Source organism: Eulemur rufifrons, chromosome 17 (assembly GCF_041146395.1).
Source record: "Eulemur rufifrons isolate Redbay chromosome 17, OSU_ERuf_1, whole genome shotgun sequence".
Taxonomy (NCBI): Eukaryota; Metazoa; Chordata; class Mammalia; order Primates; family Lemuridae; genus Eulemur; species Eulemur rufifrons.
This window is the reverse complement of record NC_090999.1, coordinates 42,944,217-42,971,187: the sequence shown is the minus strand read 5'-3', so window position 1 is coordinate 42,971,187 and position 26,971 is coordinate 42,944,217. Positions and strand designations below refer to the sequence as shown.

At 38.8% G+C, this 26,971-nt stretch overlaps 1 protein-coding gene across 1 annotated transcript in view; it reads right to left on the bottom strand.

The window, feature by feature from the left end:
• Nucleotides 1–26,971, bottom strand: part of NLN (neurolysin) — a 90,495-nt gene that overhangs the window by 6,860 nt on the left and 56,664 nt on the right. The window contains exons 8-12 of the mRNA XM_069492860.1: nucleotides 21,776–22,142; nucleotides 18,389–18,590; nucleotides 5,734–5,920; nucleotides 5,259–5,387; nucleotides 3,947–4,083 (exon numbers count right to left, since the gene is read on the bottom strand). Of these exons, the coding sequence (XP_069348961.1) occupies nucleotides 3,947–4,083; nucleotides 5,259–5,387; nucleotides 5,734–5,920; nucleotides 18,389–18,590; nucleotides 21,776–22,142 (1,022 nt within the window). The remainder of the gene's footprint in view (nucleotides 1–3,946; nucleotides 4,084–5,258; nucleotides 5,388–5,733; nucleotides 5,921–18,388; nucleotides 18,591–21,775; nucleotides 22,143–26,971) is intronic.

The following is a 26,971-nucleotide window of genomic DNA, read 5'->3' as shown; positions in this document are numbered from 1 at the left end:
AAACTATAGACAAAACCAAACGTAGTAAACTTTTAGGCTATTGTACGTAAGCAGCCAGTACCAATACTTTGATAGAGGCCCTCAAAACAGAATGAAAACAGCTGTACCATAAAATATTCCACCACTATTTGTTATTCAGAAGGTTGCAGGTTTATATTTAACCCTTCCTATTATTGTTTTCCCAGCAAGCAGCACACTTTCTACAGTTCCGCTTGCTAAGATCTGAAATGGTTCCCAGTGCAGACCCTAGGCTTTGCAGGATGGCAAGAGGTTACAGAGAGAAGGCCTAGACATGGTTTTCTCTATTGCATGACCAATAATGACAACGATATATGATCTCTCAGCCCCCAGCCTCTCTAGTGCTTAGGGACTAACAATAGCAGGCCCTGAGTCTTTGAAGGGCCATCCCGCTCTCTTCTTAAAATGATCCAAAAACATATTAGGGAGGGTGAGACAACAATGTCTGCATGATATATTTTGATTGCTCTGATTCCCACGACTTCAGATCAAATTGATTATTATTTTAAAACAGAAAATTCATATTTTTATCCTGCTTATATATCTGGTAAAGTAACCACCATTGACATGTGAGACTGAAGCAAATGCACCGAATCTGAAACAACCCAAGGTAATGCCATCTTTTCCAGTGTTGGCTAATAACGAGACTCTGTGGTTACGGCATAAAATAAGCAGTATATGGTTTACTGGTCTGAACAATGATATTTCTTTTTCTATTGATCACAACATAGTTGTGATAACAATCTAAATTTTTTGTAGAATAGGACTGTTGCCCCAAAGTATTAGTTTTTAATAAGTGGGTATTTGAATTTTGTAAGTGAGGTGTTATTTTAGAACAAATATTTGTTAAAAAACAAAACAATCCCCCCCCTCGCCCCCACAAAAAAACCCCAGTACACTGTAGGAGGGAATAAAATGGTAACTTGAAAAGCTGCTCCAGTATCCGACACTGCAGCGAAGGGTGTGAGGGTGAGGAGCAAAGGGATTGATTCTCCTTGACCTCTGGAGCCAAGTCGACTATTGCTCTGCCAGATGGGGAGCAAGACGTGACATGACACTCCAGAGCATTTAGTAGGAAAAGAAAAAGAAGTGAAAGAGAAGGGATTAATACCAGCCTTATGGCATAAGATGTCTAATGATACATGGCACTCTTGAATTCAGAATTTTAGTAAAACTGAAACTGTTTTTAACGCCACAAGTTTTAACTCCAAGTTGTTGGGATCTTGCTTTCTCCAAGTTCAACCCAGCCCCTTAACCTAAATTAAGAGTAGCACGGCTGCCTGCCAAGCTGTGAAGCTTGAGAGTAAGAGGAAGCACAGAGAAGCACGATGGCAAGGATTGCTTCTGCTGCGCTTGCAAGTTCCTTGGGATCTGCTGGGATCAGTAATTTGGCTGCCACCTTGACAGCTGGAAGAGAAAAGGTAAAACAATAGAGGGACCCGGGGATGTGGTCACGTGAGAGGAAGCAGAGGAGGTGAACAAGGGAGGCTTAACTGAGAAAGGTGATGTACACGTATACCAGGAAGCCTCACCAACTCAGTGACAGTGAAATGTCATAATTTTATCTTTACATATCTGGATCTTTTGTCTCTTTAAAACATTGCTTTTGACTTCTAAAATAATCATGCACTGTGTAAAAGTAAGGAAAACCTCCATAGTGAGTACAAAAAAAAATTTAATAAGCCCTCATAAACTTACCACCCAAAGATAACCACTGACAGCTTTTTTTCTAAACATATTTTAAAATCAAAATTTGCATTCTATGGTATAAAATATTTTATAATGATTTTTTTTCACCTGGTAATAGTTACATTATATATTCCAGACACAAGAAGCAGCTTACTGAAGCCCTTCCCCCATGCCGAAGTCCACTCTTACGTTCAGAGGATGGAAAGATCACTTTTGTTTGGATGATCTGGAAGACTTCACAAATATGTGGTTATTTGAGTGAGGCTATTAACAATGGTAGGATTTTTTAGAGGAATAGACAACAAAGGTGTATATTTTAGGTGAATGAAACACAATGAATGAATTTGGGAAGGTGGAAAAACCCAAGGGACACATACACTTGTGTGATATGCAGGAGTACTGGGAAGTAAAGAAGGAGTTTGATTGCTAAGCTAAGGGCTGCGAACAAAGAGAGGAGAAACAAGCAGCAGGGAGAAGAAAAAGGTGAGTGAGGGCCTTTGAAGGTAGTAATTTTGGAGGGAGGGTAACTTTCCAATTCAGTTGGTGGCGGCAAAAGCCAGGAAATTGAGGTTTACAAAGACTCCTTCTTACACCAAGAAATTAGGCTGTGAAAAGAAGAACAGAGTAGTAGCACTGACTGGGGTTAGCAAAGTCAGTAGCAAATTTTTTTCCAAGATGGCAAACCAAGAGTAAGGCTTGGAGTTAGAGACATCTCCTCTGAGACAGGAGAAAGAAGATAAGTATTGAAGTATAGAGAAACAAAGAGGAAGGTATTCACTTGGACCGATCTTGATTTTTTTAACAAAGAGGAGAGATTGTCTGCTGGACAAGGTGGAGGGGCCTCGGAGGGAACCAGTAAGAGGAATGGAGTAGACCACAGGGTAACACCAGGTGTGCAGTTCAGGTTGGGGAGCGTGACTTCATAACAGGGCGTGTTAATGGAGTCATATAATCTTCTCCAGAACGCTCTGAATCCCAAGGGCACCATCTCTAAGAGAAATGGTGAAGGAATTGAGGGCCAGGCACTGGCTGAAGGTCATGCACAAGTCAGGATATCAGAACAACAGTCAGTAATTGACCTTGGTAAATGGTTGCCACATAATGGAAGGAGGCTTAAAGGGAGCTAACAGATTGGGTGGGGAGGGGTGGGGTGGGATGGGAGATGGAATGCTTGGAAAGAACAGTGAGTGTAAAGTATCGGTACTTTGGAGGTATTTTTTGAGGGGGAAGGTGGGGAGGAAATGGTGATCTAAGCTACGTCAATACATATGTGTAAGGCACTATGCAATATACAAACAAAAAGTCTGGAGAGAGCTGGGTGTGGTGGTGCGTGCCTGTAGTCCCAGCTACTCAGAAGGCTGAGGCGGGAGGATCACTTGAGCCCAGGCTTTCGAGGTTGCAGTGAGCTATGATGCTGCTGCTGCACTTTAGCCTGGGCAACAGAGTGAGACCCTGTCTCAAAAACAAACAAACAAAAAGTCTGGAGAACAAATCAATTGGTTGAAATAGCAGACAGAGCCTGCTATTGAATATTCGTTCTTCGGAAATCTGAATCAAACAGAATTTTAAAACACAGCAGAAAATGCATCAGCCTTAGAAATAACCTGACAGCTGAGTCTTCATGACTGTGGGGACTAGGGGGCTGTGACTCAAGAAGGTTTATCCGGCAGCCACCTGGCGGGCAATTCACTGGGCACAGAAAGGAATGGCTCAGGTTAATGAAGCAGCTTAAGTTACTTAAAGGCATTAAGGTTACAAACTATGTGGTAGGTGGGGTACGCCAGCCACAGAAAAAGAGTGCCTCCCACAGAAACTGTACAAAGAAAACGTGTAGAGAATATCAAAACAGGGAGATCATTTACATTGGGAAGGAGTTTACCTTTCTTTTCTGACCTCCTGTAACTATAAAACTAAAACATTGGATGGAACATGTCAAAACTAGCAGCTATAAATTCTCGAACGCACAAACAAAGCTTTGAATTTTTAATTATGCAATATATTGGAATGTTAATAAGCAAGAAAATGCAGTAGGTTTTTTTAAACCTATAGAACTAGAGTTAATCACTTGTACACTGCAACTTAATGATGTATGATGATTTGAGATGTAAGACCTTAAAGTTAAAGCTGTTACTAAACCTCTTACTCTAAAATCTAGGTGTAATTAATATTGTACACTAGGAGTAAAAGGGGAGGGAGCTACTATAAAATTAACAAAAGGAGGGAAAAAAAAATACAATACCTCTGGATTCATTATCCCTTCTTTTTTAAAACAGCTGTAAAACATGTCCATGGAAAATACTTCACTCCAAAGATATCCATAATATTGGCCATCATATCCCCCTGCCAAATGTCCAAAAGTAGCTGGCATATTTGTGCCTTTAAGAAAAGATACATTTCAATCAATGTGATAGCAAATGTTAATTATTGGGTTATCAGCTAGCTAAGGTTTCCCTTTGGGGAGTCCAGCTGTGGGAGGAGAGAGGGAATGATACGATCTCACCTCTAGTACTCTCTGGGTTTATGTGTGCCCTCAGCCAAGATGTTTACAAACGTCTCTTCCACTGATGGCTCAACCTCAGAGCTGGTTTCGGCCCTAAGCTCTGGAATGCCTAACAATAGTTTCAGAGGCTTTGTCCACGCCCAACACATAGCTCAGTGTTTTAGAACCGAAGTCAGCCCTTTCTCATCCCTTAAACTCCTCTGTGTCTTAAAAAAATAATATCAATCCTACTCTTTGCCACATTTCTTTATATCTAAAATGTCTCAGAATGGCATTTATTTTTAGGTTGATAATTACTGAAAAGGAACTCTTTACCAATTCAATCTATTTGTAGGGCTACTTTACAAAGTGGCTTGAGACACAAAGTTGCTCTATGGTTTACTATAAACAGATCACCAAAGGAGGTGAAGAACACAGACTGACTCAGCTGGCCATTCTTCATTATCTCTATAAATGTGGCTGATTCATTATAATAACAATTTCCTTAGTGAAAAAAATTCACCTTATCACTTACATATAAATGCACAATGATATGTTGGTTTAAAATACATATATACAAACACACACACACACACACACACACACACACATGAATCCCATAAATCTCAGGTTAGAAACGCCTAATCAAGGGCTTTAACTGACTTCAGAATCAGAAACAAGGTAGAAGCTCACGCTTCTCTCTAAAAATGCCCCTCCTGTCAATTTCTTACTGAAAATTACAGGGAAGTCATGGTGCACACAGGGCGGGCGGAGCAAGGAGGGTGCTGCCAAACACCCTCAGCTCTGGGACTCCCCAGCTCTGGGGCGGAGGCCAACTGCTCACGCCTGATTACACTAAAATGCTGCGAAGCTGGAGCCACCTTTCCTTCAAGCACATTTGAATAGTGTAACTCATAAGGACACAGTGCGCTTATCTGAAAGTCATGGCCTGATTTCAGAAATCAGAAACAAATTAGGCAATCTGTCTGACAAACTCCACCTCCCCTGAGGTGTTAGGAGAATGGCCTGGGCTTCACAGGAAAAATGAACTCAACTCATAGTATTTACGTACCTGGAGTAGCTGCAACACCTAGTATTTCTGAGCAGTATTTGGCATATTCACTTGCAGCATCCAGTGACGTGTTCGTATGGAGAGACTGATCAACTTTGCTCAAAACAATCTGGCGTAGGGTCAGAAGACCTAATAACATAAGAATGTCTCTTGAGCATGTTTTTGAGAGGAGAGAACTATGTGTTCCAATAACTCAAGATCATAGATTTCAAAGTCTAATTCCAGCAGTACTCATCACAAAATGGGAGCAACGTATCTCATTTTACTTAAAGTTTAAAGGCTGTGGGTTTTTTTTTTCTTAGACATAATCCCAGGGTTCCTTATTCCAATATATTTAGCATTTTCACTCCTCAAATTAGCACTCTTGGGGTATCATTATTATTAAAAGGAAAATAAGTTCTATAGACGAAGACGCCAGCAATTCTGCATTAAGTGATTCTAATTTATTTTCCTTCTCTAAAATTACAAGCCATACCTGTGTTGACCAGTCTAGAAGCAACAAGTTTTTCAAGCAGATCATCTGTAATAGGGTTTCCGTCCTTATAATGTTTTGACAGTCTTCGGAGGGAATCAATGTCCCACACCCAATTTTCAAGCATTTGTGATGGTACCTCTACAAAGTCAGTTTCCACATTCGTTCCACTAAATCGTGCAAAATCAGTCTAGAAAGCAAACATAAAGGTATTTTTTAAAGCACTGAATGAAAACTACATATGGACTTAATTAAGACCCACCAAAACTTAAAGGCAGAGTCAGAGTCAACTGCCCCTTTGAATGAGGAGTTAAAAACCCTCAAATTTAAGTGAAAATAAAATATAGCAGCTGAGCAGCATGAAAAATAACCCCCCAAATACTCTATATTGAGGTAATAATTTAATTCTTTTGAATTACAGACAAAGGTTGAACAATCATTAGGAAATCATAACTGGAGAAAAAAATCAGTTTAAGCTAAAAATAAGCCTTAAGCTTTGAAAGGAAAAATATTTAAAAAAAAATTTTTCATTACAAATAAAGAGATCCATAAGACAAGCAATTTCTCCCTAGCTCCTCCTCCTAATTGCTTCCTTTTGTTTACTCAACACATGCCTTTCTGGGGCACTCATCTCTCTATTGCCTAACTACTCAAAATCAATTAAACAGTTCAATTACGCCATTACAGACTGATAGCCTTTGTGTGTGTGTGATGTTTTGTATTCTGAACTTTAAATGAATGGTTCTCAGATAACCATGTTATAGAAAGCCCAAGTTGTACCTCTCAGATTGGGTAGAAGATGTTACCATAAAATAAGAAACCACTTCAGTGGAAGTTAGGTCTGTAAATTCATTAACTGGCAAGTGGAATGAGTTAAATGTTATAAGAAAAGAGAAACAAAGGATATATTCAAAAGTTAGAGCACCCTTGGTAAAAATAAAGGACTTATTCTGAGGGCCTAGACTAAGAGTTAAAAAAAAAAAAAAAGTTTAAGAGTTTAAAAAAACAAAGTTTAGTAAATTCCTTGAGTCAGATGTCAGAAAAGCTCTCAGGCAGAAAGATGGAGATTGACTAGAACAGGCTGTGTTTTTTAACCTTCACAGTCTTTTTTTTTTTCTTTTTCTTTTTCTGCCTGAACAGCCAATGACACACAGTCTTTCAAACACTTGTTAAATTGCCATTGGCAGAGAAGAGCTAGCATTTACCGATGGGGTCACCTGCAGAATGGGGCTCATCAATCTGTTGTCTTTCCCTGAACCTCTGTCCTGTCTTCCTCCTCGGATGCTTTACATTCCAGCCTCCTCTCTCTGACTTCAACATCCCCGGGGCTCTAAATGGAGGGGAAAGGGAAGAGGGACTTAACCACCGGAGAAGGCAGCAGATGGGGTGCCGAATCAGCAGCAAATAACCACTCTGCTTTTGGCCCAGGGCAGAAGCACAGATGTCAACGCCATCTCACATTCTGCCTTCCTCTCTTTATGCAAAAAAATGTTTTGCTTGACTTCCCATTATAATTGTGCTGATTCTAGATATGAAGAGCTGCAAATATTGAAGGGCCAAGGAAATCTAAATTCACTAGGTGCTGGAATTAGGCCACCACTGTTGAGGATGTCCCAATAAAAAAATTCTTAAAGGAAAAGAAGCAAGGAAAGAAACTGAATATTTTGCCTCATTCTGGCATATAATATTCTAAAATTACTGCCTCTGTTATAGATAAGACAATCTTACACAGTAAGTATTAACAGCCAACAACTGTTGAGACTTTATTACGTCAGGCATGACAGGCACACCTCAGAGATACTGCAGGTTTGGTTCCACACCACAGCAATAAAGAGAATATTACAACAGAGTGAGTCACACAAATATTTTGGTTTCCTAGTGCACATAAAAGTTATGTTTACACTATACTATAGTCTATTAAAGTGTGCAAAATCATGTCCGGAAAAATGACGTACAAACTTTAATTAAAATTACTTTATTGTTAAAAATGTTAACAATCATCTAAGCCTTCAGAGAGTTGTAATCTTTCTTCTGGTGGAGGCTCTGGCCTCAATGCTGAAGGCTGCTCACTGATCAGGGTGTTGGTTGCTGAAGATTGGGGTGGCCATGGCAATTTCTTAAAACAATACAACAATAAAGTTTGTCACATCAATTGAATCTTCTTTTCACAAAAGATTTTTCTGTAGCATGTGATACTGTTTGATAGCAATTTACCCAGAGTAGAACTTCTTTCAAAATTGGAGTCAATCCCCTCAAACCCTGCCACTGCTTTATCAATTAAAACTTATCAATAAATTAAGTTTATGTAATATTCTAAATTCTTTGTGGTCATTTCAACAATGTTCATAGCATCTTCACCAGGAATAGATTCCATCTCAAGAAATCACTTTCTTTGGTCACCTACAAGAGGAAACTCCTCATCCATTAGTTTGATCACGAGACTACAGCAACTTCGTCACATCTTCAGGATCTACTTCTGATTCTGTTAAAGTTCTCTTGCTATTTCTACCACATTTGCAGTTCCTTCTTCCACTGAAGTCTTGAATCCCTCAAAGTACCATGAGGGTTGAAATCAACTTCTTCCAAACTCCTGTTAATGTTAATATTTTAACCTCCTCCCGTGAATCTCGAATGTTCTAAAAGGCATCTGGAATGAATACTTTCAAAAAGGTTTTCAACTGACTTTATCTATCAAAGGAATCACTATTTATGGCAGCTATAGCCTTACAACATGTATTTCTTGAATAATAAGACTTGAAAGTTAAAATTACTCTTTGATTCATGGGCAGCACAATCGATGTTGTGTTAGCAGGCATGAAAACAACATTAATCTCCTGTACATCTCTATCAGAGATATTGAGTGACTACGTGCATTGTCAATGAGTAGTAACATTTTGAAAGGAATCTGCTTTTCTGAGCAGTAGGTCTCAACAACGGGCTTAAAATATTCAGTAAACCATGCTGCTAACAAGTCATGCTGTCACCCAGGCTTGGTTGTTCCATTTACAGAACACAGGCAGAGTAGATGTAGCACAATTCTTAAGGGTCCTAGGATTTTTGGAATGGTAAATGAGCACTGGTTTCAACTTAAAGCTGTCAGTTGCATTAACCCCTAACAAGAGAGTCAGCCTATCCTTTGAAGCCAGGCATTTGACTTCTCTCCAGCTATGAAAGTTTTAGGTAGCATCTTCTTTCAACAGAAAGCTATTTTGTCTACGTTGAAAATTTGTTGTGTAGTGTAGCCACATTCATTAACAATCTTAGCTAGATCTTCTGGATAACTTGTAGCTTCTCCATCAGCACTTGCTGCTTCACCTTGCATTTTTATGTTACAAAGATAGCTTCTTTCCTTAAACCTCAAAAACCAGTCTCTGCTAGCTTCCAACTTTTCTTCTGCAACTTCTTCATCTCTCTAAGAATTGAAGAGAGTTAGGGTCTTGGTTTGGATTAGGCTTTGTTTTAAGGCAATCTTTGGCTGGTTTGTTCTTTACTTAGACAATAAAACTTTCTCCATATCAGAAATAAAGCTGTTTCACCTTCTTATCATTTGTGTGTTCACTGGAGTAGCACTTTGGGAACTTTCCTTTGTTTTCACAACTTGGCTAACTATATGGCCCTAGAGGCCTAGCTTTCAGCCTATCTCAACTTTCCACATGCCTTCCTCACTAAGCTTAATCATTTCTAGCTTTTGATTTCAAGTGAGAGACATGTGACTCTTCCTTTTGCCTGAACACTTAGAGGCAATTCTAGGGGTACTGACTGGCCTAATTTCAATATTGTTGTGTGTCAGGGAATAAGAGGTCTGAGGAGAGGGAGAGAGACACGAAATAGCCAGTTGGTAGGGTAGTCAGAATTTATCGAGCATATAACATTTATCAATTAAGTTCGTTCTCTTATCTGAGCATGGTTTGCGGTGCTCCGAAGCAATTACAGTAGTAACATTGAAGATCACTGATCACAAATCACCATCACAGATATATTAACAACAGTGTAAAAGTTTGAAATACTGTGAAAATTACCAAAATGTGACACAGAGACATGAAGTGAGCACATGCTCTTGGAAAAATAGCGCTGACAGACTCGCGTAAGGCAGGGTTGCCAAAAGCCTTTACTTTGTAAAAAGTGCAATATCTGCGACGCACGATAAAATGAAGTATGCCTGTATGCTGGGTGCTTTACATGGATTATCTGGTTAAAATCTCAAAACAACTGCATGAAGTAAGTACTATTACCTTCAACTTTGAGATAAGGAAACTAAGGCATACCGAGATTAATAGTGTAAGTAGGACTTGAAACTAGGCAGTCTGATTCCATAACCCACAATCTTAAGCACAAATGCTATAGTGCCTCTTTATCTTATAGAAAAATGAAAAAGGATTAAATTATGATATTACAAAATGACTAAATCCTCCTGGAAGGGATCTAAAATAGAAGGGTCTTATATCAAACTCTAAGTGAAGAGTTAAAGTGAGTTTTCAGTATGCTTCCTTAGAAATTTGACTACTTCTATATACTGGAAGATTTTTCAAAGATCGAACATGAGGCTGCGATGTAACGGTCAGCCTTTGTAAACACCTATTGTAAAACTGGGATTTTGTAATTTTCACTGTGCAATTTTCTGGAGATTATGGTTTTTAAGTAGGTGCAATCAGAGCAAATAAAGGCAAAATCACCCCATTAGCTACTACCATATAATACACTGACAAAAATATGCATTTTGTATATCCTGCTTGTGTGAAGATTTTTTAAAGTCAGTATTAGAAGATGAGGGGGAAAATCAACCCCAAATAACAACAAAAAAAGCGTGTATGTGTGTATGGTCAGGGGGAAGTGTGTTCAGAACCCAGAAAAAACATGAACAAATGAATAACTCATGAGTTAGAGTTAAAATTGAATAAAATAAGAATCAACACAGTTATGTCATGCAGAGTAGAGAAGAGAGGGCCTATTCTATCCAAAAGCCATTTTGTAGTGGGAAGAGAGCACAGCAAATGAATGAAAGATCAACAATGTCTTCTAAAGAACAAAAGGAAATGTTTGTAAGGAGTGAAAGCTAAAAATAACCCCCTGCTTACTAATTTCCCGAAAGTTAGTCATGCTGTTTCTCTATGAGCCCTTTGGGCAACATCATTTAAGTATTTTTCAAATGAAGAGGACAAAGAACCTACAAATTTCAAAAGCTCAATTTCCAGCAAACAACTAAATTCTCAAGAGAAAGGAATTCATCGTCAGCCACTGTGTATTTCCACACAGAACCCATGGGCAAGACTTAAATCTAGCAGCCCACAGGTTCTCATTTGCAGAATAACTGGGCTGCTGACTAGTACTCATTGTTGACCAGCTCGCAAATACTGCTCCCCAGTTTTTAAACTATGATCCAAAGAACCTTAAAGGTACTTTATATACCTTTTAATATGAGCAATTTAAAGGTATTGATAATGGTAGCTTATGGGCCATGATAAATATCTGTTGACGCTCATATACGTCCCAGATAAAGCAGAGCACTGTAAGAAACACACAAAATAATCCAATTAACAAATCATTTTGCAGGTGACACTTCAAAAAGTTTTAGGGCATTTTTGCTGCAGAAAATATTTTGATAATAAAAGCAGAGAAAACAACGTAAACTTAGATTCCTGTTTGGTTAGAAGTTCTTGATAGGAAGAAAGTTATCTGAATATGAGATTTTTAAAAAATTATCTTTTGAACAGGAAATAAAATACCTAAAATATACTCTATTATAGGTTTTTTAGAACAGATGACTTGATGCTATAGAGATTAACTTCTCAATTCATACAATGCAGTGAGAGTGGGAGCAAAATTATATAAACTGAAGCTTAAAAATTCATGTTAGCTTTTGTTATAGTTAAAGGCCAAAGTCTTAAGGGTTGTTGTTCTAATTAAGAGACCAATTGCTTTTAGTGGTTGCAACTCAGTGTTATTTTCAGGATAGCAAATTCCAACTCAAAGAAAAGGCTGTTACTGAAATCAGTAAGTGTACTGTGCTCAAGAAAAAGGACAGGCCTCAGGAGAACTGACCCTGGCTGTCTGAGGTGACCCACTATTGATTTCCTAGCAGTCATTCCACATCCTGATCTGTCTGATCTAGCCCTAAATCCAGGGATGATGGAAAAGTTTATGTAACAAGGCAAGGTATTAAAAACAGCAGCCACTACCAGCTAGACTTTGCCATAAATACATGGTTAAAAGGTCACAGCTTTAACTTCACACATATCTAGTGATCACTAGAGGTAATAATGTTAATAGTAATAAAGAGAATGTGTTAGTTTTTTTAGTAATCTTCACAACAAACCTATCGTTCAACAGGTCAGTATCATTACCATCATTTAAAGGATTTGGGATACAACACATAATCTGGAGAAGGCTTGAATACTGCATATTAAATTCATAGGCTTGCCCCTAAACTACCTATAATCTAGGTACTTCTTATTTAAACTGCTTCTTTGTAGATGAAAACAAAGGCATTGTTCAAACTTAAATGCTAAGAAGGTTAGGGAGTATGCTTTATTCCCCACTGTACTTCCAAAATCCAGCGCACATCCAAAAACGAGATGCTCAATATGTGTTTGTGAAATGAGTGAAATTGTAAGGAGAATGCTTTTTTAAAAGACTCAAACTTTAACTCTAAGATATTTTCTTTTATTATCATTCTTTACTGAAACTCTTAGCCTCTCCAACCTAACATCACTTCTCTATTGTCTTTTTTCAACACTTACAATTTTATATAACAATTCTATGCTTTTAATTTTCTTATTTTTGCATTTCATGTCCTCAAAGCTAAACTCTAAATAAACATTCAAGCTATTATAAGTTTTCTTTCTTTTCAATCCCATCCTACCATACCTAGCATAACATGTCAGACACAACAGATAACCAGTAATTCTGCTTCGTGAGAAATCAACCAAACATTTCTCCATTTTTAAACAGTATATTTCTAATTATTTAAAAATCGATACATATAGAAAATGCATGGACAGGCATGGTGGCTCATGCCTATAATCCCAGCACTTTGAGATGTTGAGGTAGGAGGATTGTTTGAGGACGAGAGTTCGAGACCAAGCTGGGCAATATAGCAAGATCTCATTTCTACAAAAAATAAGAAAAATTAGCTGAGTGTGGTGATGTCTGCCTGTAGTCCCAGCTACTTGGGAGACTGAGGAAGGAAGATCATTTGCGCCAAGGGCTACAGTGAGCTATGATTGTGCCACTGCACTCTAGCCTGGGTGACAAAGCAAGACCTAGTCTCAAAAAAAAAAAAAAAATAAATAAATAAATAAAAATAAAATAAAATAAAAAGCAGTACACAAATGATAGAAATGTGCATGTTCCTAAACATTACATAGATTCACATTTTGGTTTATGACCTCAACATTTTTTTTTTTTTTTTGTTGAGACAGAGTCTCACTTTGTTGCCCAGGCTAGAGTGAGTGCCGTGGTGTCAGCTTAGCTCACAGCAACCTCAAACTCCTGGGCTTAAGCGATCCTACTGCCTCAGCCTTCCGAGTAGCTGGGACTACAGGCATGCGCCACTATGCCCGGCTAATTTTTTCTATATAGATTTTTAGGTGTCCATATAATGTCTTTCTATTTTTAGTAGAGACGGGGTCTCGCTCAGGCTGGTCTCGAACTCCTGACCTTGAGCAATCCACCCGCCTCGGCCTCCCAGAGTGCTAGGATTACAGGCGTGAGCCACCGCGCCCGGCCATGACCTCAACATTTATGCTATGGACACATCTATGTATGTGCTTGTGTATGTATAGACAAACAAATAACAAAAATGAAATCCTGAAAGAAATCATGTCTGATGTTAAAGTTACAAACTGTAACAGTGTGCAGGAGTTGGGGCTAGGGAGATGAGATGACAGTCAGCAGAGGCTACAGGTTGGGGACAGGTTGCTGTATTTCAAGACTGAAGCCTCAATGGTCATCTCACATAGAAGGAAATGTAGAACTGTGTAAATTCATTCATTCCACGTTATTAAATAGAATGTCATTTAATAAACTTAGGAGAAAGAAGTTCATCCAACAGGAATGCATACTTGGAAGATCAAATTCAGACCACACGAAATGGTGCTGTCTCCACTGCATGGAATGAGAGCACACAGAATAGGAATAAAGTAGAGCCGTTAAGGGCATGACTGTCAGATCTCGGGCAGGTCCTTCTAAGTTTCAGATTCTTTTACTTGGAAAACAGGGAAAATAACAGTGCCCATCTACTTCAGAGAGTACTGTGAGGATAAAATTAATAAATGCCTGCAAAGCACCATGCACAGTACTGGCATCTGGTTCACGCTCAGTAAGTTGCAGCCACTACTCTTCCTCTCAGCCTGCACGGTCTTCCTGACCAGGTATGGTCTTGGCTGGTCTGACCAAGCTTATCGTTGGCTTCCTCCAAGTATTTATTCCTGGGTGATAATGCTGAAGATAAATGTCCCCATTTCTCTTCAACTAATCCACCACCACTCTCAATGCTCTAACCTGCTCATTCTGTTCTTGCTTCGGGAATCAAACTTCTAAGTAGGCAGCAGTCATCAAAACATCTTCCATAACAAAGTAAAAAACACGGCCAGAACAAATACAACCTGATGGTTTCCAATCACTTTCCATAGATTTTCACTCAAAACCCACTGAAGGGAAGCGTTTGTGAATTCTCTAGAACCTGAAGTGGCAATAAATTGCCTCATGGCAACTGGTCTTTTTTCCTCCTTTCCAGTTCTGAGTTTTGTACTATTTATTGCTCCCAAAAGAGCTAAATTATGCAAAAGCACAATTTTAAGAATACTTCAAATATGTATGGCACTTTATGCTTTTCTAAGTGCCTTTTCACAGATTTGTTTAATTCTCCCAATACTCCAGGAAGTAGATTCAAGAATTGCTGTTGTCTCCATTTTCTGAATAATAAAGACAAGATGGTTCAAAGAGGTCAAACAACTTGCCCCAAGTCACACAGTCAGGCCCACAGATACACAGATGATTTTTAATCCAGTGTCCTAGTCATAACACTTGGGTGCCTTCCAGACTAATAAATGGGATATTTATCGACACCTGTATCTAATTCAACTCTGTAGAGCAGATAAGCTACTCTAATAGTCTATCAAATTAACAGATTATTTGAAATCATATAATTTAAGGTTTTTCTGCCCATCCATCCCTTTCACTTTTAATTAAGCAGTCTTTATTGTGATTCCGATGTGCTTCCTAAGAATAATTACGTCTTTAAAGTTCAAAACTCATTACTGCTCTTAATGCACAATGCAACACAGACATTACAATGGAGGCTGTTCAGAAGCATTACTTGTCTACTCTACAGAAGTTCAAAAGGCCAGTGATTACTAAGCCCAAACCACAGTGAAGCCATCAAACAGGAACAGATACTACAGATACCACCTTTTGATTACTATCTTTGAAATTACCTACCCTGTAGTATAAATACAAGAAAATATGAGTGAAACTCATCTCCTGAATGATGAGATAGTAGACATACTGAACTAGTGCATCTACATATTTGAAAACTGGATGTTCCTGCCAACACGTTTAAATATTACTATGATAAGCTCAAACGAGCTCTTCTGGTCATCAAACCTGCACGCTGCCACAGTGGAGAACTCAAACACCAAGCTGCCATATCTTAAAACCAATCTACTGAATATGTATGGCCAATCTTTTATTTATTATATATTTCTTAGATGAGTTAGAAGTATTACTGAACATAGATATTATGAATCTCCTTTTGTGGTACCATCCATTTTAGGTCAGTACAAAAAGTTCTCTCTTGCTAGACTTTGGAGTTCAACAAAATAGTTCTGAAATTATTATAAAGTTTCAAATATATGGATCTGTGCCTACAAAGACAAAAGCAGCGATCACTGGTTCCAAATATGATTACCTTAAAAGTTCTTAAAATATTACAGGACATCTGAAAGCATTAATTGACAAAGAAGAGATTTTTCAAAGATAATCTCACAAGGAGATGACCAAGCAAAGGATTGTGTCAACACACTATTCGTCAGTATGACACATCTTGTGCTCATGAATGAGGTTAGGCAAATCTTTAAGAATAGAATATATTAATAGTCCACTGTTTCAGGAAAGAGACACCAAACTGGTGAATGCAATATGTACACACAGTTCAGTCAGGAGTCAAAGAGGTCTAAAAAGTCATAGTATCAAGAAAATATTTTCCAGTACTAAAGTGGCTATCTCAAAGATCAGAAACAATGAGCACAACATAATGAGTTGTGGAGAACTGACTATGAACACATTGTAAGCACAGTGAGGTTCTAAGAGGACTGTGTCTAAAAAAAGCACATGCATCAAGAGCACTGAAAAACCCTATTTGAAGATCACTATTATCTTAATGAATGGATTAAGACACCAAATTATTTCCTTGTGAAATCACAAGCTGATAATCAACACCTAAATGAGGAAACTGCTATAATCCAGGAATTCTTAACTTGAGATTCATTATGGTCTGGGTTTCGAGGGCTCCCTGAGCCCTTTGGAATGCCATGTATAATTTTTAGTCTATTTTTCTGGAAGAGGTACCCACAGCTTAAATCAGGTTTTCATAGGGTCTTCAGATCCAAAATATTGAGGATCCACTGTTCTAAAAGCAGGTCATTTATCTATGTACAAATATATAATTAGATCTTTGGATAATCCAAGTCATATCCCATAAGTCTAAAATGAAGTATTCGACATTTCTAAATTACTGACACAAATATTTTAGAAAAATGTAAACTGGGGTTATCCTGATTAAAAGAAATGCCAGCCACAGAATGGACAATGATGGAAGGTCCACATAATAAATATTTCAGGAGCCCTACTGTTATGATAATAGACTTTAAAATTGTCTAAGAAAGAAATGTTAGATTACTCTGAAAGATTTCTTTTCCTTGGATTAAAGAAAAGTTAGAAATGGCTAGATCAGGACTTACTTATCTGGACATATTTATATCCTATTCCCACCTGTTTTTTAAAATAAAAGATGGAAGCATCAGGATATAAAGATAAAATGTTGAGAGAATTAAATTGTTTTTAAACAAAGGTGGCAGTGGTACTTGGAAATGAATGAGTACATGTTCGGTGATTACAATGACTAGGGCTACTCTGGGGGCCAGGGATGCTGGGTGCACAGAACTGATCCAGCACACACTGGGACAACAAAAAACCTGCTCTGTATCCTGCTTGTCATTCATATCTCCTGCTGGACATTCATATAAATGAAAAAAATAATTGAGCCTCAAAATTAACTCCACTGTACATATTTTTGCAAAGCATTTTTTATACAATTTTAATTTCTAAGACTATAAGTACTAGGATTGACTGTGTCAATCAAAGTTAGTTTACTTTTTGGAGGGGAAGTTTCCCAGGTGGTGTTCATTTTGAAAAATCATGTCACTATTGGCAATACTGCTCTTGGACTTGAGTTGACACCACAAACCAATTCTATCAGTTTGCAGCTGTTGCTGCTCCAGTCAAGGTTATTTACATATACTGCAAACCCCCTGAATATTTTATGTCTTACTGCATAGTTGTGCCCAAGACTTACCACTTGAAAAACATAAAAAATTCCTTTCTTTTATATTCAGTGAGGACAACCTATTGATTTAAAAAAGATTTTCTGTATGGGGAAAGACCATTAGGGGAAAAGCAAGTAAAATCCAAATAAAGTGTGGTGTTTAATTAGGAGTACTGTACCAATGCTGGCTTCTTAACTGTGACAAACAACTACTGTAATGTAAGATGTTAAAAGTGGCGGAAAGGGGGTGAGGGGGACAATATTTGCACTATCTTTGTAACTTTTCTGTAAATCTAAAACTACTCTAATAAAAAGGTTATTTTTTTAAAAGTTTACTTTTACAGTCATATAGAGACTTCAAATTTGGAAAACTATCCCCCCATTTCTGTTACTATCAGTATATTTAAATTATTAGATTGAACTATTGAACTAGACATTTTCATATGTTAATAATGGTTAAATATTAGCAAGTTCATTTGGTTCAAGCTAGAACAGCTTGGGCCTAGTTAAAGGGACTGTGTTACAAAGTTAAAAATAAACGTATTTTTCATTATCACAAATAAGGAAATCAATTTTAATCCACTGCACACATACACCTCTTCCCCGGCAAATTCTCTGCATGGTTATACTATGTTACCTATGATTTTTGAGGTCAGTAAAGGGAGCTGTTACAAAGCATTTATTATTAAGAAAGGAGTAAAGGGTCTGAGAGGGTCGAAACCATTGAAGTAAACAAAGCATTAATAAGCAAGAGAGAGAGATTACAGCACAGTTTTTCTGTGACACCTACACCAAATTCCTATGGAGAAGAAAATAATGAAAAGGAAAAAGCAAAGCATTTGTAACCCTTCCTTAATGACAGACAGTCTTATTTCTTTTCCATGGGCTGTCATTCACCATGCTCTTTCACTGGTAGATTAACCTCTGTGTAAAAATATGTTGTAAAAGAGGACATGATAAAGAAAATCGTGTGTTTTTGCAGAAGGCCTACAAAAATCCTGAACATGTTCAGCTTCTGAAAAAACACGTTAAGGGAAGAAATGTGACGCCAGTGAGAAAAAAAAAATTCTGGAAAAGCGATTGGTAGGTTTACTATAAAAAAAAAAAATCACTCACCTGTGCACAAATCTGATGCATGACGTGACCAAACTCATGGAAGTAAGTCCTCACCTCGTCGTGTCTCAGGAGAGAGGGACGACCTGCTGCCGGCTGTGAGAAGTTCACCACTAGGGCAGCCACAGACATCATCCGGCCCCCGTCAGGGAGAAGGCAGCCAGGCTGGAGACCAAAGCAGGCGGCGTGATTGTATTTTCCTTCCCTGGGAACCAGACACATACATTGGTGAGACATGAAAACTCTTCTCTAGCAACAGCATTGGCATGGCTTCTCTCGGTCATTAAGTTCTATCTGATACCAGAATATGCTTTTAAACATTTAATTTATCTTTTAGAGAGTCAAGTCGTTTTCGCTAAAATGGAAAAACTAAAGCTAAACACACAATAACCCTACTATCACTTTGCGTGAGTTACACCTCCAAGGTTTTGTGAGACTTAAGAATGTACACCACACCTAGTATACAGCTGAATAACCAATTTATTTTAATTATTTTAATGAACTCCAGCTTTTCTTTTTCAAAGATGGAGTCACTCAACATAACACAATGTTGAAGCAAATTTGAAATAAAAAATATAATTTGACTCACTAGGTAGTTTTTTCTTTAAAATTAGAATTGATAAAAAACTAAATTCCAGACAATAAGATTTTTCCTTGTATTTGAGAAGGGAAGAATCAGTAATCACAATTAAATGAGCTGCTTTTATAGACTAGACAGGCTTTTCTTTTTCTTTTTTTTAACAGAATGCTTTTAGTTAGCCTGGGAAAATGCATAAATTATACTGTAAAGTAGTCTATTCTTGGACAATGTTCTATCACTGATAGTCTCTTTAAAAGCAGCTAGACTTCATTCTAGGAGTAGGTTTCCTTTTTTTTTCCTCTGCAGATTAACAGTATATTCAGGTTTGGAGATTTTTTTTAGTTTGCTTTGTTTTTATTTGTACATTTTTTTCTGTGTTACCTTTTCTTGGTGACTCTTATTACTCTTTTTTCCCCTGCTATTCAAATAAACAAAGCCCTAGTCTTTTCCCAGCTTCCCATTTAAATGTACAAAACTTTCAAGGGCGTTGCGTGACTCTTAACTACAACAACATGCTGCATGCCGCACAATCTGCAAATCGCTTTTCTTGAACCCACCAGAGAGATGAGGCTGAAGGGCAACCAACGAACCCACAATCTAAGACAGGTGCCTCCAGGGAGAGAAAGGAAGGAAACACCAGTCCACTTTTATTTTTTCTTTTTTACTTGGGGCAGCCACTGAAGACATTAGTATGAAGAATTTTTAATGAATTGCTAAAGGCTGAGGGTGGCCCAGCTAAAATACGTAGCCACTAGGAGCTGTAGACAAGGGAAGGTTTGCATCCATTTGCAGGGTCTTCTCCATGGATCTCACTGGGTACACACAAAAAAGACTAAGGGCAAAGTGAGAGCCCTGAGAAAGCACTGGTCGGGGAAAGGATAGGCTTCTGTGTAAGGCCAAGTATCTAAGCACTGCCCAGATCCTCTTTTCCTCTCTCCTGTAGAGCCAAAGCCTTAAACTTCTAGGGTAAGGGCAACAGACCCTGTTGTCCTTAGAGCACTGGCGAAAACCCACTGCTGTCAGGGGAAGGGAACAGGAAAAAAGCTCTCTACCCTTGGAGAAGGGCGAGAACATATGCTGGGCTCAGACCTTCAGCTGAGGGTGGGGCGGGATCACTGAACAGGCCCCACTCCTAAGACCCAAGGACACAAAGCCTATTCTGTGATTCAGGCTGATGCTTAATCAGAACAACAGAGAATTCCCACCTCCTCACCAGGTTAACAGGCATCCAGTAACAAATAACGGCAGTCTACTGGTGGGAGAGAAGCAAGGGCTTGAAAAGAGACCTGCTCTGAGGCAGCGCACAAAGACCTGAAGTTGAAGGTGGAACAGGCACTGAGAAAAACTCTCTGACAAATCTGCTCGTATCCTAAACACAGGATATGGGAATCCGAAGTTTGTTATGTACTGAGGTTAACCATGGCAGCAACAGAGCCCAAACCCAGCTCAACTACTAAGTCAATCAACCCCCATGCTAAATGCCTAGCAGAAGTAAACGTGTGACCATTTCCAGGCATAAAACTATTTACTTCAGCCTTTAGTATCCTATACAAGATGTCTGGCTTTGAGAAAAATTGTGAGGTATTCAAGGATGCAAGAAATAAAAAAAAAACCAATACACTGTTAAGAGGCAACGCAAACAAGAAAATCAGATATGACAAAGATGTTGGAGTTATCAGAGTATTTAAACTAACCAAAATGAGTATGTTAAAGTGTCTGAAGGAAAAAGTAGATACCATGCAAGGAAAGATGGATAATTTTGACAGAGAGTTGGAAACTGTAAGAAAGAAACAAATGAAAATGCTAGAAATGAAAAACACATTAATAGAGATGAAAAATGCTTTTGACAGGCTCATTAGAAGACTTGAAACAGCCAAGGAAGACTCACTAAACCAAAAGGGCCAATCGAAACTACGCTATCTAAAACACAAAAATTTAAAAAGGGTGAAGAAAGGAGAACAGAGCACCAAAAGCTGTAGAGCAATATCGAATGATCTACCCTACGTGGAATCAGAATCTCAGAAGGAGAATAGAGAGGGAACAAGATAGAAGAAATATTTGAAGAAAGACTGGCCAAGAATTTTCCAAAATTAATGACAACTAACCACAGATCCAAGAAGCTAAAAGAACACCAAAGGAAATAAATACAAAGCAAAACAAAAAAAGAATGGAAAAAAGGACCTCATACACCCAAGCATATTAAAATTGCTAAAAACAAGAGATGAAGAGAAGATCTTGAAGGTAGCCAAAAGGAAAAAAACCACATTACATATAGAGGAACAAAATAAGAATTACAGACTTCTCGCTAAAAACTGCAAGTGATAAAAGACAGACATTCTGGTTTCAGAACCCACATTTTTAACCCCTATACTAAGAACCACATGTGGGAAATATGGGAGAGTAGAATATATATATATATTTTTTAAAGAGACAGGGTCTCGCTCTGTCTCCCAGGCTGGAGTGCAATGGTGCAATCATGGCTTACTGCAGCCTTGAACTCTTAGGCTTAAACGATTCTCCTGTCTCACCCTCCTGAGGAGTTGGGACTATAGGTGTGTGCCACCACGTTCAGCTAAGAGTAGAGTCTTTTTTTTTTTCTTTTTTCAGACAGCATCTAGCTTTGCTGCCCAGCCTGGAGTGCAGTGGCCTGATCATAGCTCACTGCAGTCTTGAACTCCTGGGCTTGAGCAATCCTTGACCTCAGCCTCCCAAATTATAGTCGTGAGCCACCACAACTGGCCTGAGTAGTGTCTTAAAATGGGTAGGAGTTGAATCCCTAAGGTCCCTTCCAACAATGTGATCCTCAGTACCTTGGATAGAGGTCCAAGTAGAATTGTCCCAATACTTCTCCTGTTGCTTTATCCTTCACAGTGTAAAGTGTCACACTTTTATTCCAAACATGAGCGTCTGCCACTTGCTCAAATGAAAGTCCCAACAACTCCTGGTAGGTGTTCAGCAAGCCTTCAGTGACCACCTCAATTGGGAAATATTCCTTGAGGAACTCCTGGTCTACAGAGTACTTGAGTTCTTCTGTCCGAGTCATGTAGTAATGTAGATCCCATGCATTGATTTTCCCATCATATTCAAAACCTCTCTCTTCACATTCCTTTTTCTTCAAATTCAAAATAAACTCTCGTTCTGCTTCACCCAAGGGTTTTAATTTCTGGCTTAAATCATCTGTGAAGAGTAGGAAAAGTTAATGATCTATTGCTGTTGGGAACAAGCACATTCACACGTTCTGTCAATGTTTTACAATGGGGCTTCCTTTGTCGCACTCAATACAGATAAATCCGGAGGAAAGAGCAAGGAAGGAGGGAAAGAGAGGGAGGAAAGCAAGCTCTGTTATGAAAGCATGCTTTTCTCTTCAAAGTGATTTGTTTTATGCCTTTTTCTTTTAGCATCACCACCATGCCACGACTTCCTCACAGTATCAACAAAGCTGAAGTTTATCTTAGAGAACTCTGACTCAAGAATGTGATAATTCAGGGAACAAAGCAATAGTGAAACTAAACTCATGTACATGATTATCCTTCCATGAGGTTATTAGTTAGGCCTCAGAAGGCCAGGGGCAACAAACCACATGTGACCTGTGGTCAGCATTATCTAGAAATTGCTCAACGCATCCGACAGCCATGGGTTTAGTTTCTCATTACCTCGTTCCTATGAAGAAGGCCTATTTGGACACAGAAAGTCCAGTTTTTAGCTGGAGAAATTTCTGGGCACCACAATTTACACACTGTGGTCAATTTTGGACTCTACCGTACTTGGTTAAATGAGTAAGCTCTTACGTATTTATTTTTCACAATTTGTTAAATACATTAAGATAAAAATGTGCTTGGCTCTGCAAGAGTCATGGCAGTTCAGGACTCAGCCCCACAGTGTGAGAGATGGAGGCAGCAGTGTGAGGAATGCTGTGAAGACAAAGGAGGAAACTAGTGGAGGATACAAAGAGATATAATTTTGATTAGGCCTATGAGAGAATATGTGAATATAGGTGGCAGGAGGACAATTTGCATAGGAATATGCCAATTTCAAATTAAAGGGAAAACTTCTTTCAATGAATTTAGTTAATTAGGTGGTTACTAAGGAAAAACTTCAGTATATACAGTTGCCACTGAAGGAAACATTCTCAACAAGTTTGTTAACTCTCTGAGCTGTCCTCTTGTATAATGTGCATCAGACTGTACGGCCATTGCCTGTTCACATGTCCATTGTTTCCACTAAGTGGAAAATCCATTGAGGAAAGGACCTTGTTTTATTCCTTTCTGTAGCCCTAGCACTTAGCATATTGCCTAATACTGGGTAGTTATTTTATAAATGTCTCATGAATGAATAAATGAATTATATAATAATACACAGCTACCATTTATGGAGCACCTATTACATACATGTCACATATGATTCCACTATATGTATATGGTAATAAGTCAGGGTACAGCCATTGTGGACACACTGGAGTAAATCATAAATTTAAAGGCTGATTTTATTAACACATTATTATTTCCAACTTAAGTTAATAAAAGGATATTAAAGATATAGACTAAATGCTTTGACAAGTTACTGAAGGTAAATAAATTTTGAAAGGAGCTAGTGAGGAAAGTAAGAACAAAATAATACTTTGGTTAACTCTGATTATAGATGATTACAACAGAAATTAGGTCTTTACCATGGCTAAGTTATTCCAACATTTTCACCAAGATGCAAGAGAAAACAAAGAGACTGTTGGAATATGACACCTAGATTGAGATGGGGATAGGGAAGAGTACCAGTGATTAAATGTCATGGCCAGGAGATACAGGCTCAAGATGGCCAACTAGACATACGCAGCATGTGCCCCCTCCATGGAGAGGATCCACAATAGTTAGCACATTCTCACATTTTGAACAGATTTTCTAAGAGGCAACACTAAGATTCACTAGGGAAGTGACAGGAAGCACCGAAAGTGGGTAAGGAGAGTGTATAGGGCAACTTGCCCAGCCAGGGACTGGCTAACAGCTAGGAGATGCTCTGTAATGTGGGGAAGCAATAAGAGAGGAACCCCCATGGCTCCACTTACCAAGATAAGCTTTTCAATCTTGGTTAAAAGAGAATCCACTGACCCATGCAGGTCTTGGGCCATAAGGAGCTGTTTGGAGATTGCACAAACACCTGTCTCCAGAATGGGAACCTATGTGGAATTACACAGGCATCCCAGCCTAGAGCAGGTTGAGCTGGGCACCATTCTGAGAAACTAGATACTGGTGAACCGTGGGCACACCTGCAGCCACTGCATGGAGTTGAGGGGGGACAGAGGAAACCAGGTACTCCCATGCATCCCTACAAAGGTCCCCACCACCCTGCTGTGTGCTGCTGTTGAGACTGAGATGTGAAAGGACAGCATTTTCCATGGTTTCTTGCCCACATTGCTTGCTTAGGGGGGACTCCAGCCATTCTAGTCCCAGGTTTAAGGTGCCATTTTGAGAGTTTGACACTGGGCTATGCCCTGCCCTACAGCTGAGTTTGGGCTGACATGCCTGCAGCCCCTGCCTGGCTGGGGAGGGAAGCCAGGCATTCCACCACATACCTGGGACGGTGCCCGCCATCCTGCAGCTGGATGCTGTGGTACCAAGTCCTGAGCAAATGGCACTCCCCATAGTTTCCTGCCAGTGTAGCCTTCCTGAGAAGAGCCCCTCCCCTCTCTGGTCACAGGTCCAAGGCATCAGTTTGGGAGCTTAAAGCTGGGCAGTGCTCCACCCTCAGGCTGAGTTCAGGCTGAGTCAGCAGCAGCCCTGCCAACCTGAGGAGGGACAGGGGAGCCCAAGCTCTCCTACATATATACCTAGGACAATTCCTACCACTCTGCTATGGCCTCCAGTGAGACTAAGATACAAGAATACCACACTCCCTACAGTTCCTTGCCCATGCTGCTTGTCTGAAAAGGGCCCTGCCCTCTTTGATTGCAAACCCACAGCGGGCACCATTTTGAGAGATTAATGCTGGACCATGCCCCACCCTTGGGCTGAGTTCAAGGTGACGTGGCTGCAGCCGCCACTCAGCCAGGAAGGGATAGGGGAGACCAAACTCTCCTAAGCTCACTTAGGACAATACCCACCACCCTGTAATAGGCAGCTGTGGGACTGAGGACTAGCTTGCTCAACCCGTTGCAGCTACCAGTAAGACCAACACAGATCACTAGGATCTTAGTGGGTGGCTCCACCACTGCTACTGCCACCTCCCACAGATACACTGAAAGTAAAGGGGTGAAAAATGATATTCCATGCAAATGGAAACCAAAAGTGAGCAGTAGTTATATCAGATAAAACAGACTTTAAATAAAAAACAGTAAAAAAAAAAAAAAAAAAAAAAGACAAAGAAGGTCATTATATAATGATTAAAGGGATCAATCCAGCAACAGGATTTAACCATCCTAAATGTATATGCACCAAATATCAGAGGACCCAGATTCATAAAATAAATATTACTAGACCTAAGGAAAGAGACAGACAGCAACACAATAATAGCAAGGGACACTAACACTCCACTCACAGCACTAGATAGATCAAGACAGAAAATAAACAAAGAAACATTGGACTTTAGACCAAATGGACCTAACAGATATTTATACAACATTCCACCCCAAAACTACAGAATATACATTCTTTTCATTAGCACATGGAACATTCTTCAAGACAGACCACATCTGAGACCACAAAACAATCTTAACAAATTTATAAAAATAGAAATCTCAAGTATATTCTCAGACCCCAGTGGAATAAAGCTAGAAATCAATATGATGAGGAACTTCAGAAACTATACACACAGGGAAATTAAACATGCTCCGGAAGGATCACCGGGTTAATGAAATAAAGGTGGAAATTAAAAATATTTTGTAAACGAATGAAAATGAAAACACAACATATGAAAACCTGTGGGCTACAGCAAAAGCAGTGCTAAAAGGGACATTTATAGCATTAAATGCTTACATCAAAAGAGCAGATAGATCACAAATTAACAACCTAACATCGCACCTCAAGGAACTAGAACAATAAGAACAAACTGAAACCAAAGCTGGCAGAAGAGAAGAAATAAAGATCAGCGCAGAACTAAATAAAATAGAGATTAAAAAAAAACAAAAGAAAGGATCAAGAAAACAAAAGGTTGGGTCTTCAAAAAGATAAACAAAATTGACAAACCACTAGCTAAGCTAATCAAGAAAAGCAAAGATCCAAACAAACACAATCAGAAATAAACAAGGAGACATTACAACTGATACAGAAATACAAAAGATCATCAGAGATTATCATAAACAACTATATGCTCACAAACTAGAAAACCTGGAGGAAATAGATGAATTTCTGAAAGCATACAAACTCCTGAGATTGAACCAGGAAGAAACAGAACTCCTGAATAAACCAATAACGAGTAGTGAGATTAAATAATAAAAAATTTTCCCAAAACAAAAAAGTTTTAGGACCTGATGGATTCATAGTTGATTTCTACCAGACGTACAAAGAACTGGTACCAAACCTACTGAAACTCTTCCAAAAAGATTGAGAAGGAGGGAATCTTTCCTAACTCATTCTATGAAGCCAGTATCACCCTAATACCAAAGCCAGAAAAGGATGCAATAAAAAAAGATTACAGACCAATGTCTCTGTGGAACATAGATGTAAATCCTCAACAAAATACTAGCAAACCGAATCCAACAGCACATCAAAAGGATAATTCACCACGATCAAGTGGGTTTCATCCCAGAAATACAGGGACGATTCAACACACGTAAGTCAATAAATGTGATTCATCACACAAGCACAATTAAAAACAAAAACCATAAGATCATCTCAATTAGATGCGGAAAAGGCATTCGATAAAATCCAGCATCTGATAAAAAACTTTAAAACACTTGGCACAAAAGGAAGTGTACCTCAAAATAACAGCCCGATATGACAAACTCACAGCCAATATCATATTGAATGGGGAAAAATTGAAAGCATTTCCCCTGAGAACTGGAACAAGACAAGGATGCC